We start from the raw sequence: 14,341 nt of genomic DNA on the forward strand, positions 1-14,341 counted from the left end.
AATTCTCCACGTCCATCAGTAGAGTAGAGTTGAGCAGTTACCATTTGTTGGTAGATGCGTGGCAGGAACTTTGCACAATTCATTCTGTACAGACCTCCTCTGATGCCAAGAAACAGCTCCCCTCCAAACCCACCGTAAGTCAGACACTCGGGCACTGCATTCAGCTGTAAGGTCCTGGTGGAGTCACAGACACATAAAAATAAATGAACTAACATTTAATACTTAAATACTGTATGATTTTTGTATTTTAATGAGCTCCTACGCAAGAAGTTGACTCTCCTCATTCCAGACACACACTGTCCCATCTAGGCTGCTGGAGACAAATATCTCCAGATCAGGACACACACACAATCCTGCAAGATAAGAGGCCAGTCACTCACACACACACAAACAATAGAACAAACAATGGACTCATCTTTTTTTATTAGTTTTATGACCTGTGAATGGGTCTAAATGTCCTTCCTTGGTTGGACAACTGCTGTGGTTGAGCATGTTAAAGTGCATCAGGTTGTAGGTGCCACTGTTGCGCTCTTGAAACGTCAGGGCCAGCTGGGGCCCCAGCGCTGCCAGGTAGACTAGAGGTTGGCCACAGTGCAGGCTCAGCTGCTGGCTGAGACACTCTTGGACATAAGGGTTCACCCTCCACACCACCACGTTCATGTCCTCACCTGAGGGAATTGGGGTAAAGCTGTTACGTAACACTGACAAGAATTCAAAGGCAATAAAGTTATATTCGGAAATACCTGTGGAGAGCAGGTAGCCATTCTCAGGGTGCACCTGTACTGTGGTGACTCTCTGGCCATGGTGTGCTGCAGTACGGTATAAGACCTTCCCATCATCCATCTTCACAACACTCACACAGCCTCCACTTTGGCCGAGAATGATTAAAAACCTGCCTCAAGAACAAAAGTACAATCACATTTGCTGAAATAAAGATATTTTACACATATTATATTTACTGAAAGTAGAAGGATTGCTCACTTATTCTTGGCATCATCTAAAGCCGCTTTATTCCTGTGAATGCATCCTCGTCTCTCCTGCAAACTCCTCCACTCCTCTAAAGCTGCCTGTGTTTCAGCCAGGTAACTGTATAGTACCAAGCAGCATGCCTGGCCAGGGATGGGCAGATTCTGGGCATCATTCTGTGTCACATTGTCCCTCCGCCGCCAGGGCCCCTGGCCTCTCCCCTCCCACTCTTGCATCAAAGTGATTGGATTAGTGAGCGTGTTGGCTTGGAGCACTGTACCTGTCTCAGTCAGAGCCAGCAGAATCTCTTTTTGCAGGCAGTAGTCAGCACACAAAATCCTCTGCTTTGCCTTGAAGTAGGTCAACACTGTTCCTGTTTCTGCAGCCACAAGTGTGATATTGCTTTCCCCGCTGACGCAGAGAACTCGTTTAGGGTAAGGAGCAGGGAAGGGGGAAACTAGGATTTGTCTCAGCGGGGCTCTTTCTTCCTCTTTGAGTTCACAGTGGAGGGTGTATAAGGCTCTGATGGTCCAGAAGTCAACTCCCTGGTGAGAGAAGGAGAAGAAAGTGTCTCCCATTCTGTTGCCTCCAATACACAATGGAGGGTGTTTCTGCTCTGTGTGGATGCACTCGACCACATCACCTTCTTCGACGTTCCAGCAACGGATCGTAAAATCCACAGAGGCTGAGAACAGCATGCTTAATGGAGGGCAGTAGAAGAGTGAGTTCACCACACCTAGACACAAAGAGACAGAACTAGGGCTAAGACTGCAAAAATAATTAAATTTGATTTCCGGGAGAATAAGCCTCTTATTTGGAAAACCCAAGCACACTGTTAATTACACTCTAAATACATAACCCCTAATGACAACACAGAAAAGAGCTGATTAATCAAGATGCTGTGCTTCCACTCTCTGCCGTACAGCTCAGTTTTTTCGGCCAGGACTTAAAATGTGTCCGTGTCTTAAAGCTTAAGAAGCTGGAACCAGCACGTTTGTCAATTTTGCTTGAAAAATGACTGAAACGATAAATCGATTATCAAAATAGCTGGCATTTAATTTTCTTTTAATCAACTAATCGTTGTTGCTGTTAACAGAACAGTACAAAATTAAGTACAATCATGAAGAAGGACAAAAAGAGTGCGGAAAAACATTTGGACTTTACCATTATGTCCAACAAAAGTCACCCGTAATTCCCAATCTGGACTCCATATTCTGATGGACAGATCTTCAGTGGCAATGATCAAACAGTCCTGTTGAGAGCAGAACACCATCGCGGTGATATCTCTGTAAAACAAAGCTTGTTAATGTTTTTGAGAAAAAAAATCAAAGACTCTAGCAATCACATCACATGCTTCCATACACACCGTGAGCAGAGATCCCTCTTGTGCTCCAAAACCTTCCCGGCACTGAGGTCGACTACTGTCACAACCCGCCCGCACACGACGAAGGCTCTGTGGGGCCTGTCAGATCGCGGAGGAGCCAATGCCATGTGAGTGAATGTGCTGTGCTGCAGCCCCTCCTGTATCTTCACCTTACACCTCATGAGCATCACCGACCACACACAAACGTTCCCCGCACCTGCAGTCACCAACTCTGTTGGATGTTCTGCAGCCTGACATACACGGATGTCCAGGGCATCGTGAGCAGCATCCAGAGGGTGTAAATCACTGTCCAGAAGTGTGAAGACAGGCCCTGGGCCCCAACCTACCAGCCAGCCGGAGATCTTTGTGGCAGTCAGGCCCATGAAGGGGAGGTGTGGTATGGAAGTCAGCTTCTGGCCATCAAAGTTGTAAAGGCAAGCTGTGCTGTCTGAATGGAGGCTAATGAAAGCTGCAGCAGCATCAGAATACATCATGAAATGCACAGGGCTGTCACAGGAAAGGTGATGCAGGTGATGGAGGCCATGAGTGAATACATGCTGCTTTGTCTTTACCTAGAGTCAGACACAGAGAAAGCATAGAAGGTGTTTAGAAACTCTGAAACTGATCAAAGCAACTAAGCATCATGTCGACATGGTCTACCTTGGCCATAGCTTGCTTCGAGTCCTGCTTAAACACATTCTGCCTTCCAAGTGTCCGCCCATTTGTCCCACTCCCAGACAGCAGCGTCAGGGTGGGGAGGACAACTGTTGTTGGTCCTGTCTCCTCACCTGGGGCCACCATCTTCACCACTTTCTACAGTGGACTCATTCACTAACCTTTTGGGGGGGGGGGGAATTAAAAACTTGAATATCAATCTATTACATTTATTTTCAATATTATTTTTGGCATATTAATGTAGTCTATTTATTGAGTCATTTCTTCACTTTTTCTTGATTTCTATTTGCTTTTGGTAGTCTAGTCCTCCATTAGTTAGATGAATTAAAAAGTGTAAAAAACAAAACAAAAAACATGGTTTTAACTCAAGTCGACATAATACAACTGAACAATGAACAAACACAACTCACCTTTTAGCTACTCTTTGAGATGAAGGTTAGCTTAGCTAACATCCCTTTAGCTCTTCTATAAAGTTGAAGATTTATAACGTTTGATATCAGCCTAAAAGGTGGCTAAACTAAGTCAAACTTTCTTTTTACCTTCTTCCACACAGTATTTATATAGCCCGGATACGGCAGTATGTCGTTAATCCATAGAAGTTTAAGTGTATTTAGCTAAAACAATTAACAAAGCTAGCGTGAGTTAGCTAAAAGTTTGTTCTCTCAGGACCCGACGTCAAAGAGCTCAGGCTGTGTTGCTAGGCAACCGGTTGCTCGGCTACATCCATGGCTGCAGGTCGCACAGCTGACATCACAGCAACACAATATCTCCAGGACACAGTGTGTTACATTTTGTATACTTTTAGGCAAATATAATTAATAAAACATTAATTATTTCACCATTAGAATAACATAACATAACAACATTAATATCTCCAGGACACAGTGTGTTACATTTTGTATACTTTTAGGCAAATATAATTAATAAAACATTAATTATTTCACCATTAGAATAACATAACATAACATAACATAACATAACATAACATATAGCTACAGATATACTCAGTTTATTGTATAAAAATTAAAGTTGTTAATACCATACAAATATTTTACAAACAACAGTATAAGTATCAAACAGTATAAATATTTACATCAACAGACATTTACATGATGTTTCGTATAATGTATTTATGGAGGACATTAAACAAATTGTGGCTCTATGGAGGATCTTTGGTATTTAGTCACAATCTTCTTAAGCTAATATAATATCTCTCTAGACATGTGTCATCAACTTAAGAGAAAAAACACACTACAACAGGACTTTGAAAAAAAAAAAGATTTATAAATTGATCTTCATGCTCTACTGGAGTCAAAAAATACAGCAAATCTTCTGATCCAAACACAAACATCAGTCTATCAGCATTGTTTCAGAAGGCTTCGGTCATCATTCTCTCCAACTTCTCCTCTTCCTCAGGAATAGGTGCGGTGAAACTTCTTGTGAAATAGTGCATTTCTATTGTTCCTGACTCATGAGCCAGTGCTAATCCTGAATATGTATTTTGTTGTCCTGAGTCTCCAAACACCACCATGGCTGTCAACCTGAGAAGAGAGCAGAACATGTACACCGCATATCAATACAACAGCACAAAAATACCTCTAAATCATCCATCATGTCTGGCTGGTGTTACCTGTCAGAATTTATCCTTTCGGTGACAACAGGCTCAGTGTCGTTTTTCAGCAGGTCCCATATGTAGAGGTTAGAGGCTCCATCGAGCACACAGAAGACTGATGGTCTGGTTTGGGCCCACTGCAGTGAGACCACTGGTTCACCAGCTGTACTGTTCTTCCACTCTGCAACAGGCTGCTCATGGCTGACTGTGTGCAGCCTGATGCTGCCGTCCCCACAACCCACCTGGAATAAAGACACAAAAAAGATTACAAGGCATAATATATAGTACATTACTATTTCAGCTTCTCTTTTATGTTTATGGTTGTCCTGTCTGCACTATGAGGCACGTTTATTGTGTTGGTATTCGCTGAAATTGCAATAAAGTTAAAGGTATAATTTGTAGAATATGGCCAGAATTCGTAGGTAGCTCCCAAAACATTAGGGGCAGCAAATCACCAGAGTAACTGACAACTGCTCCTCTTTGCTAGATGTCCTTGGCTGTAACTAACTACCGCTGGCTAATTAGCTCATGGCTCAGTAAGCCATGGAGCCAGTGGCCCTAGAGTTTGCCAGGACCGGGACCTCGAATCACAGGGGGAGTCATCAGGGGCAACAAGGCTCAGCTCAATATGATTTGGCAGATTTTGTTTATCTTGTTCAATTAATACACTAACATGTGGCATTTATCTGCCAGCTGAAACTACGGGGGTTATCAGACTATCGCCTCTTGCTGGTACAAAGTGGTATTTCTAGAAGGGCTGGGCTGGGGCTAGCTGGTTAGCATGCTAACTTCAGTAGACATCTTTGACATAACGTCAACTCTGTTGATCTTCACACTCTGTTGATAATGTTGCACTAAAATGCTGGCCATATCTTACAAATTGTTCCTTTAACTCAAACTCAAATAATTACAATCTTTGGAATGGATCATAATCAAATCAGCCTGAAAAATTAGTGTAGTCTCTTTGCTTTTGTGCACAGCATTTAATCCTTTCAGCTAAGTATGCAAGATACTGGATCTTTGCCAGTATTTAATACACCAATATTTTTTGGCCAACTGCTGATGCAAATACTGATATATGCATGTATTTTTTCCCCAACGAACTGCAGAGTGATCAAGTGTCTCCTGTAGTGTAGTACTCTTCTCGTGATGACCCCCTGATGCAGACATACAGTGCTTTTCAAAATGTGAAATAAAAAAGAAAATTTAGTCAATGGTTTGTGTCGTGTGCACATAATTAAAGCAGCATCTTATCGGCCTGCTATAGCAGCAGAAATGTTCATTTAGGGTTGATGCAGATATTTCATTTTAAAGCCTGTTCGGCCAATGACGTGCCAAAATAACAAAAGTCCGTTTATCGTCAAAAAACTTCACTCTCACCAAGAACAAGTGTTGAATGAAGGGAGAAAAGTGGATGGAGCTGACGTCGACAGGTCGGCTTCCAGCCTCCTGAAACCTGTAAAACTTCGGTGGAGCCTTCAAACCGTGACTCGTTCCATGATTGACCAGACCCTAGACAGAAATTATATTAATACACTGTCACAAAATGACAAAAAAAACACAACTGTTATTAAGATTATGCTCACCATATTGGTGCCGATAAAGAAATGATTGGAGTCTGTTGGAAGGAACTTTAAATGAAGAGTCTGTGACGGCCCTGTTTTCGCTGCATCTCGTGGTGAGACCCTGAGAGCCGAGAGCGGGGGAAAAAAGCCAAACCAGAGGTGAAAGGTCACAACATTCCCAGCCTAAAACAAACTGTGCAACAGCGGAACACGACACTGCATCACATTCACACTGCACATATATGACCACAGATATGTTCCCATCAAACGTTGAGGTGACACAAACAACACCCCACGGTACATAACAAACAAGATCAAATGACCACCACTGAGCAGCTGTGTTCCACTGGGGAAAGACATTGTGGGGTATTTTGAGCTGGCAGTGACGGATGATCATCAACAGCTATTTATCAATCTCACCTCTCAGCGGTGAGGAGGGAGGAGCTGTGGAGTAACTTTACTTTGCCCCCGGGCCTGAGACCTGCGACAGAGAGAACAAGAGGGAGGCTGAAGCTGGGCCCACATGTGTGAGAAAGCTGAGTATGTTCGTGCTCTAAAACGTGACTGCCCTACCGAGATCTGTTGGGGAGCCCGCCTCGTTGGCTTTTGGGAGTTCCACCACCACCTAAAGGACACGAAGAGGAAGACAAGGAAGTCCATTGTGGCATAACTTTATTGTTTGTGTGGGGAAAGAAGTTTCCAAAGTCACCCCGTCTACAGGTTTTCAACACAGGGCGAATATCTGAATATAAATGGACAGATGACAACAGAGAGTGCCATTCTAAGCCTAGTAATGTCCAAAAATGGTTAATATTAATGGATTTTGTTAATATTATTATTACTTCTTGCCTTAATTACACTTAAATCATGCAGAAAGTTTTGAAACTACAGTTCCAATAATTTGGGAGGGATGTAAACAAAAAGTATATTGGTGACATTGAGTCAGTGGAATACAATTTGCTGATATTTAGTCAAAATATGGCAAATTGGCACATTAACAGTATGCCAAATTACTTATTAATAGTTCTTCTTTACAATATATCCATGGATGTACTGACATCTATCAATGGGTGTCTTTGATGGTGAAGATGGCAAGTTCTGGAGGTATAAGGAAGCATCTTATTTCTATGACTTATAAGCAGATTTACATACATTTATTTGCAATGTAAACTGAAAATAAGAGATCACCTGGACGTGTAAGTCAAACTGAAGCTGAAAAATGTGTATCATGTCTGTGTGTTTATATTTGACTGAATTATAACTCTCAGAGGGATCGTTTTTAATGGTTTTGAAAGTACCTCAATTGCCTCCATGAGTTGTGTGTTGTCGTTACTTCTGCTGCACTTGCTGACCCTGTTAATGCACGGGCCAAGTCACCCGGCCAAACCACAGTAACTCACTTCCTGTTGTTTTTCTAACACAGGCATGCACCTGTCACTTTCACCTCACCACTATCCATCTCGTCCTCCCTGAACCCCCCCAGGTGAGGGATGCCTCACAGCTAGAAAACCTCTGCTGTAGATAAAAATATGTGCTATTTATGCACTACAATGTTGCCCAACCTACCCAGAAATTTAAAACCCCGCTTTCGTCCAGAGAAGCCAGCTGGAATGACAATCCTGACGACTCTGGATTATGAAACAGAATAGCAGTTAAGTATAAAACAAACTGTGAATGTCAAAAACATATCTCACATTTAGAAAATGATACACATGATCCTCATCAATGGGATTACCACTCCTACACCATTCCATACCTTCCTCAGATGCCAAAAGGGGGACCTCTGACTGCAGCCCCCCGGCTACAGCAGAGGGGACAACTTCTACAGATGTCACGCATGAGAAATGGCCTGAGCCAGCCATCACCGCATCTGTGTTGACAAGGTGACAAAAGAGAGGATATCAGCACACACTGAATCAGCCCCACTGTTACGTAAGAAACAGCCTCTGAACTTTAAGTGACTGAAAGGGCAGCGGCTGTACTCAATCACTGTACAGTATATATACAGTGAATATGGATGTCTGCCATTTAGCGCCTGCTGACATGTATTTCCTTGAGATTGCAGTGCACAGCCAAGTGAAAGATTAAAGGGCTTTATGCTCTTAAAATAAAGGCAGATGAAAAAGGCTCTGTAAACACATGCTCGCTGTAAGGTTGTGGAAATTAGCTTGACCAATGACATAGTATATTTCAGGGAAATAGGGTATCTGTAAGTCTTGAAAATAATAAAGAATTATTGATTCCAGTGTACTCAAAAGAAAAAAAGCCATAAAGGGAATTTAATTTAATCCACCAAGGGCTGACATTTTTTTCTCTAGCCTGCCATTGGCCCAGACATACTTCATGAGTTTACACAAGGGAGGCTGGGCATCAGTCAGCGCATCAGTGGGCGCATGAAAAATTGAAAAAAGTCTCAAAGAAAGTATACTGTACATCTGTGCTATTATCCTCTCATCCAGCCATGACCATATATTGACAAAAAAATGAACTATCATCTATAACATACCAGTAGAGAAGGTGGGCTGTCGGAGAGTCCACTCATCCTCTCCTATCTTCAAGCGGTAATGGTTACCGGCGTGCTCCCTCAGGTCCCACAGCACCACAGAGCCGACTGAGGTGCCTGCAAACACCAATATGGCCTTTCCAGGGCTGAAGCAACAACACTGGACCTGCAGCAGTGAGTATAAAAAAGGTTTACCTGTGCATGTTGCATGTTATCAGTAAAAGTAAGATATTTATCACAACTACCTTTGCTCTAACTGAAAAAGGAATGTGAAAATGTCACCTCTGATTCGTAGACGAGGACTTTTTGAGGTCTAGACGGCTCCCAGATGTTCCAGATGCAGATTATGGTGCAGCTATCAAGACGCACAGCGCTGGGCTTAGTCGTAGGGCCGTGGACTGACATCATGGTGTGCCTCTGGACCTGCGAGAAGTGCACCAGGCTGACACTGCGACCTATGATTGATCAGAAACGTTGCAACCCATGGGAGGAGCTACCATGTATGAGCTGGTTTTGACAGCATATTTTGCACATTTGCACTGGTTTACAACAAACGTGTTAAATAGTGTGTGTACCATAAAGAAAAGGCAACTTAGTGTTGAGCTGTAAACTTCCATCGCTGAAAGACAGCACGTCTGTTTGAGACTTGAGCTTCCTCAGGGATTTACTCTCAGCTCGATCCTCTTCCAGCAGGACCACCATGACCTTGATTGAGTCACAAAAGACAGCAGGCATTAGTTTCGGGCACAAAAACCTTCATACAGTAGGAAGTCTGTGTATGATTAAAAAGATAACCTGTGCGGCTGAGCGCAGAAACGCTGTAAGTTGCTGGGAATCAAAGTTTGTTTCGTTCATGGTTTTGTCTCCTGCTTCCTGAGAGAGGTTCGGATCTGTCAAAACAAAGACAGTTATTGAAGTCTAGATGCAAACACTGACTTCATCAGAAAAATCCTGGCTGTTTCTTACCTCCACAGGCTCCTTTGTGCTCCGGAGGATGCTGAGTCCACTTCTCACACATTTCTATCTCCTCTGTCTGGATGTCTCTGTCTGCATTATCCTCATTACACTGAACGTAAGCCTGACAAGGACGACATTTTCACACACGTTATTTTAGACATGGACTATATTTTTCTTCACTCTTTTACAATTTTGTTAAAGGTATAGGTGTAAACAACAAAAGACAACATGATTAAACACTGACCTGCTTTGTGTTTGCAGTTCCAAAGTTTCTAATATACATTTCATATTCATTAACTGGTGGCAGATCCAAAATGGAGTGTGTCATCGAGAAATCCAGATCGATTAAGCGAAGAAGCTCTGTGCTGCGTTTCCTGTAGTCAGAAAAAATACACGTTGAAGGTAAATTAAAGAACACATACACTGTGCTAAAAAATCTTAAAAAGTGACTCACCATGAGCATCCAATCGTATTAAAACTATACATTTATAATTAATGTTATTGAAGTAAACCTACTTTTGTTTTGTGGCAACTTTCTTGCTCACTTCACGCTGTTTTGCGGCCACAAAGTCGATAAACTTTCCACGCTGGGAGGCTCTACTCTGGTTCTTTTCAGACCCTATTAAAAGAGCAGAAAAGATGCATTATATCTATAATTCTGCATGAACATGAAATAACATTAGCTTTAGCTAGAAGAATTTGGGAAGAAAGAACATAATAAATAACTGTACCTCGGGACCATTTAGGCCCATCCTCCTCCTCTCTGCTCTCAATTTGTCTGGACTGAGCTGTTCCAACTCTCTCGTTCTCTTCATTCATCGCTCTCTGAATAGCCTCGATTTCTTTTCTCCTTTGCGCTGTGAGTTCCTCAATCTCCTCACCCGCCTCTGAACGCTGTTCCTCCTTCTCGTCCTCACCTTCATTTGCGCTCTCATCCATCTCCTCAAAATCCTCCTCGTACTCCTTTAAACGGAGAAATCCCATCGCTCATTACTGCAATATTCCTAACACAAAATGTCCGTGAGCGCAGACTTTGCATCTAATGACAATAAAAATGGATGCACTCATGAAAGCTGTGAATACTCACCAGTTTCTTAGAGTGTAAACCGATTACAGCATGCAAAGGTAACACAAAATGAGTGAATAAATGTTGGAGAACAAAAAGAATGAGACAAACATGTTAAGAAAACAGCAGAATTGTGATTGGGTTCCACAGTATATGGTGAGGTAAAAGGCTGTATTATTACCTCAAAGTCATCCTCATATTCTGGGTCAGCCAAATCCTCATCATTGACAACCTGCAGCCATGATGTACAATAAATGGATGAAGTATTAAATATCTTAAATAGTTAAAAGGTGCAATGTGTAAGAATTGGCCACCTGTTGATATCGGACTCAAAACAATTAGGAAGCAGTATATCACCAGAGTAACTGATAACTGCAGCTAACTGCCAGCTCAGTTAGCCGTACAGCTAGTAGATAGGACTGGGAGCACAGGCAACCAGGGGAGTGTTGTTGTTTACATTGTTAGCGCAGGAGCTTTGAACAGGCCAGCTGGTTAGCATGCCAATATCAGTAGATATCTCTGCAACATAGTAGGCTAACTAATACGTCATTAAATCAAGTTATTTTTCACATTCTATTGATAATTTAATTCATGCTTGAATGTTTTCAATTAAAATTCTTACATATTGCAACTTTAAATAAGAGTGCAAAAACTCTCTGTGGTCATTCAGTGCTACAGTGAAGAAGAAAATACTGTAGAAGAGGAGTGCACAGCACGCAGTGCAGACAGCAGACGACTCACAAGACCAGTTCACCTGCAACCAGCTCAAGATTATTTATTTCAGTTTCAGCTCATTACTCTATGAAATAAAGATATAGAAATATGGCTTTCTTTCGTTCATGCAAGCAAAGAAAATGTAGGTTAAGCAAGTATTCAATAAGGAATAAGAAACTGCCAGACCAAAAACATATCACCCCCCAAAATGCACAGCAAAGTAACCAAGCATCTTACAGGCTCCTCTGTGTCTCCTACATCTTTTACACTAGTTGTCTGCTGCTCAGATACCTTTGCTGCATCCTGGATCACAAAAATGACACAAAATATCATACCATTCAGGAATCATATATAGAAAATGAAAAGAATCAACATGCAACTTATGTGCATACAAACCTCAGTTTTAGTCTCCTGCTGGTGACTTTTATCAGATGCTGATTTCTTGGAGCTTGTTCTGTCTCTGTGATGATTTCTTTCCTGTTCCTCCTCCTCCTCCTCTCTGTGCCTTCTCTCTTTGTGTTTGTCAGGTTCTGCTCGCTCTCTGTCACCACGGTGATGCCTGGCGTCTTCTCCCAACCCCTTTAAGTCTCGATGCCCCCTGGATTCACTGTCGTGATTCCGCTTTTCATCCTAGAGAACAGCAGAAGCCGATGAGAACCAAAGGATTTTGACACAGCTTCATTAACACACAATGTTTATTTATGTAAAATGCAAATAGTGTTACTGGAGGTGCTTACGTGATATCCTCTCTCTTTGTGTCTCCTCTCTCTCTCCTCTTTATGTCTTCTATGTTCTTCTTTTTGCTCTGAAACGAGATAAATATGAATGATGACCCCATATAGAAATAATAATCCTATGAACATGGCAATCTTGGCTTACACATTCTTGTGGCCGTACCTCTTTCCTCCATCAGTTCCAAATTTTTTCTGTCTCCATGTCTGTCTCGTCTTTCTTTGTCATTCCTCTTGTCTTCATTTTCGTCTTTGCGCCTGTCTCTCTCTCGATGTCGCTCTCTCTTCTCTCTTTCATGCCTTTCTATCCGTTCTCTTTCTCCTTCTCCACTCACCTCATGTCTCCTTCTCTCCCTCTCAGTCCTGTGCTCTCTGTCCCGTTCTTCTCTCCTTTTTTCCTTGTCTCGCTCTTCCCTCCTTTTTTCCCTCTCCTCGTCGTGGCGTCTCTCTCCGCCTCTTTCCCTCTCTTTCTCCCTGTATCTGTGGCTTTCCTTATCCCTCTCTCTTTCGTGCTTTTCATCTTTATCTCGCCTCCTGTCTCTGTTCTCTTTGTAATCATCATCGTACCTCTTTCCGTCTACTAACCTCTCCCTTTCCCTTCTCTTTTCTCTATCCCTATCATCTCTTCTGTCCCTTTCCTTCTCACCTCTCCTGTCCCGTGAGCCCTCTTTTCGTTGATCTGCATATCTGTTTCTCTCATCTTCATCTCTCCTCTCTCTAGTACTCTCCCTTTCCTTCTGCTTGTCTCTCTCTCGCCTCGAATCTTTCTCTTCTCTGCGGCGTCTCTCTGTGGATTCCCCACCACGGTGCTTTCTCTCATCACCAGGTCCTTCCTCCTAAAAGACAAGACAATACATTTACATGTATATTTAAATGTAATTTTGTCTGTTGATAGACATTCAGCTTGGATCCTCTCCTTCTGTAATGCTTTCAAAAACTTACCCTGATGTGTCTTCTCAGGTCAGCCGGTCTCCATGTGTCTTCCCTGGTTACTTTCTAAATCAATATATTTTTTGTGTTCACTGGATGACCATAACAACGTTTATTCAAAGACAACATAAACATATTTTAATGAAATCAACTCAAAGTTATGCTAGTTAGCAAGACAACATGTATTTCTTAGGGTAACTTACGTTTGATAACAACCACGGCGGGCAAGACAATATCTAAGTTACTAAAAAATACAGTTCCCAGGTAGTCCGACTAGGGTAAGTTAAAAGATAGAGCTCTTACCTTGTCGCTGTGCATGTTCTCATCTGTGTTTTTTATTCCTGAAGCCTCTCAATCGCCGAAAATTAGCTCATATTTTTGTAATGACGCCGCCATGATGGCTAAATCTCTAGTGCGCAAGCGCAGTTAGTTGAAACCAAGGAGATCGCGTCACTTCAGCCTGACAACAGGCTTATTAATCGGCAACAGAGCAGTCCCTGGAATCAACAGCCAGTTGCCTTGGCAACGGTAGGCGACTTTATCAGTAAATTTGTATCTTAAGTAAGAAAATGTTTGAATGTTGTTTAAACTATCATAACGACTGACACTAAGAGGCTACACCTGGTGCTTTTAGCTGTAGTTGGGTTCACTTACGAAATTTTGCTATGAAGAAAACTCGTCTGGTGATCGATTTCTCTGTGCTCGATTAGATTTTAGGTGCTCTGGCATTTGATAGCTCGCTAGCTAATAGCTAATAAGATGCGTATTTGCTTGAAATACAGCCAATTCTATGTATTTGTTTTTTTAATATGAGCTCTTTCACATGTACTAGACATTACCAAAGTATTGCTGCAGTTGATAATCACAGGGTGTGTTTACGGCGAGTGACGAGCAGATGGCGGTATTTTTCCTTTTTAGCTAGGCTACAGGCTCTGACTGGGAGCGCACGGTGCGTGATCCCTGTGCGTTTTTGGAGATGATCATTTCGACTGGAGCTGTGGACAGGACTGCCTCAGCTGCCCATTTACACCAAGGGAATGTATCCTCAAGATTTTAATCGTTACGGACACTGAAGTGGTCAATGCCAACGCTTCCTCCGAGGGCGATGGGCCGGCGTGCGGGTGAGCCAACGTGAGAACAGGGTCCCCCCCCAAAAGGAACCGCTTCGGTCCGCTCGCACATGGGAACCGTGTCACCCAACCTTATCCGCGTTTTAACAGTTTGAAGACGTGACTCCAGAGCACAGAGACATGTCTAGA

The 14,341-nt window shown here is 42.5% G+C and overlaps 1 protein-coding gene across 1 annotated transcript; it reads right to left on the reverse strand.

The window, feature by feature from the left end:
* Positions 1–3,997: 3,997 nt before the first annotated feature.
* On the reverse strand, positions 3,998–13,466 carry dync2i1 (dynein 2 intermediate chain 1). Its single transcript, XM_073488850.1, has 23 exons — positions 13,386–13,466; positions 13,095–13,148; positions 12,319–12,988; positions 12,159–12,226; positions 11,818–12,051; positions 11,659–11,724; positions 10,889–10,939; positions 10,373–10,604; positions 10,158–10,260; positions 9,886–10,015; positions 9,651–9,762; positions 9,480–9,574; positions 9,260–9,389; positions 8,967–9,139; positions 8,688–8,850; positions 7,938–8,051; positions 7,748–7,809; positions 6,755–6,806; positions 6,602–6,662; positions 6,203–6,302; positions 5,997–6,128; positions 4,635–4,858; positions 3,998–4,545 (listed from the first exon to the last, which is right to left on the reverse strand). The coding sequence occupies exons 1-23, from the start codon at positions 13,398–13,400 to the stop codon at positions 4,374–4,376; spliced, it is 3,213 nt and encodes a 1,070-aa protein (XP_073344951.1). The 5' UTR covers positions 13,401–13,466; the 3' UTR covers positions 3,998–4,373.
* Between the last annotated feature and the right edge of the window lie 875 nt (positions 13,467–14,341).

This window comes from Pagrus major, chromosome 19, assembly GCF_040436345.1.
Source record: "Pagrus major chromosome 19, Pma_NU_1.0".
Lineage (NCBI taxonomy): Eukaryota > Metazoa > Chordata > Actinopteri > Spariformes > Sparidae > Pagrus > Pagrus major.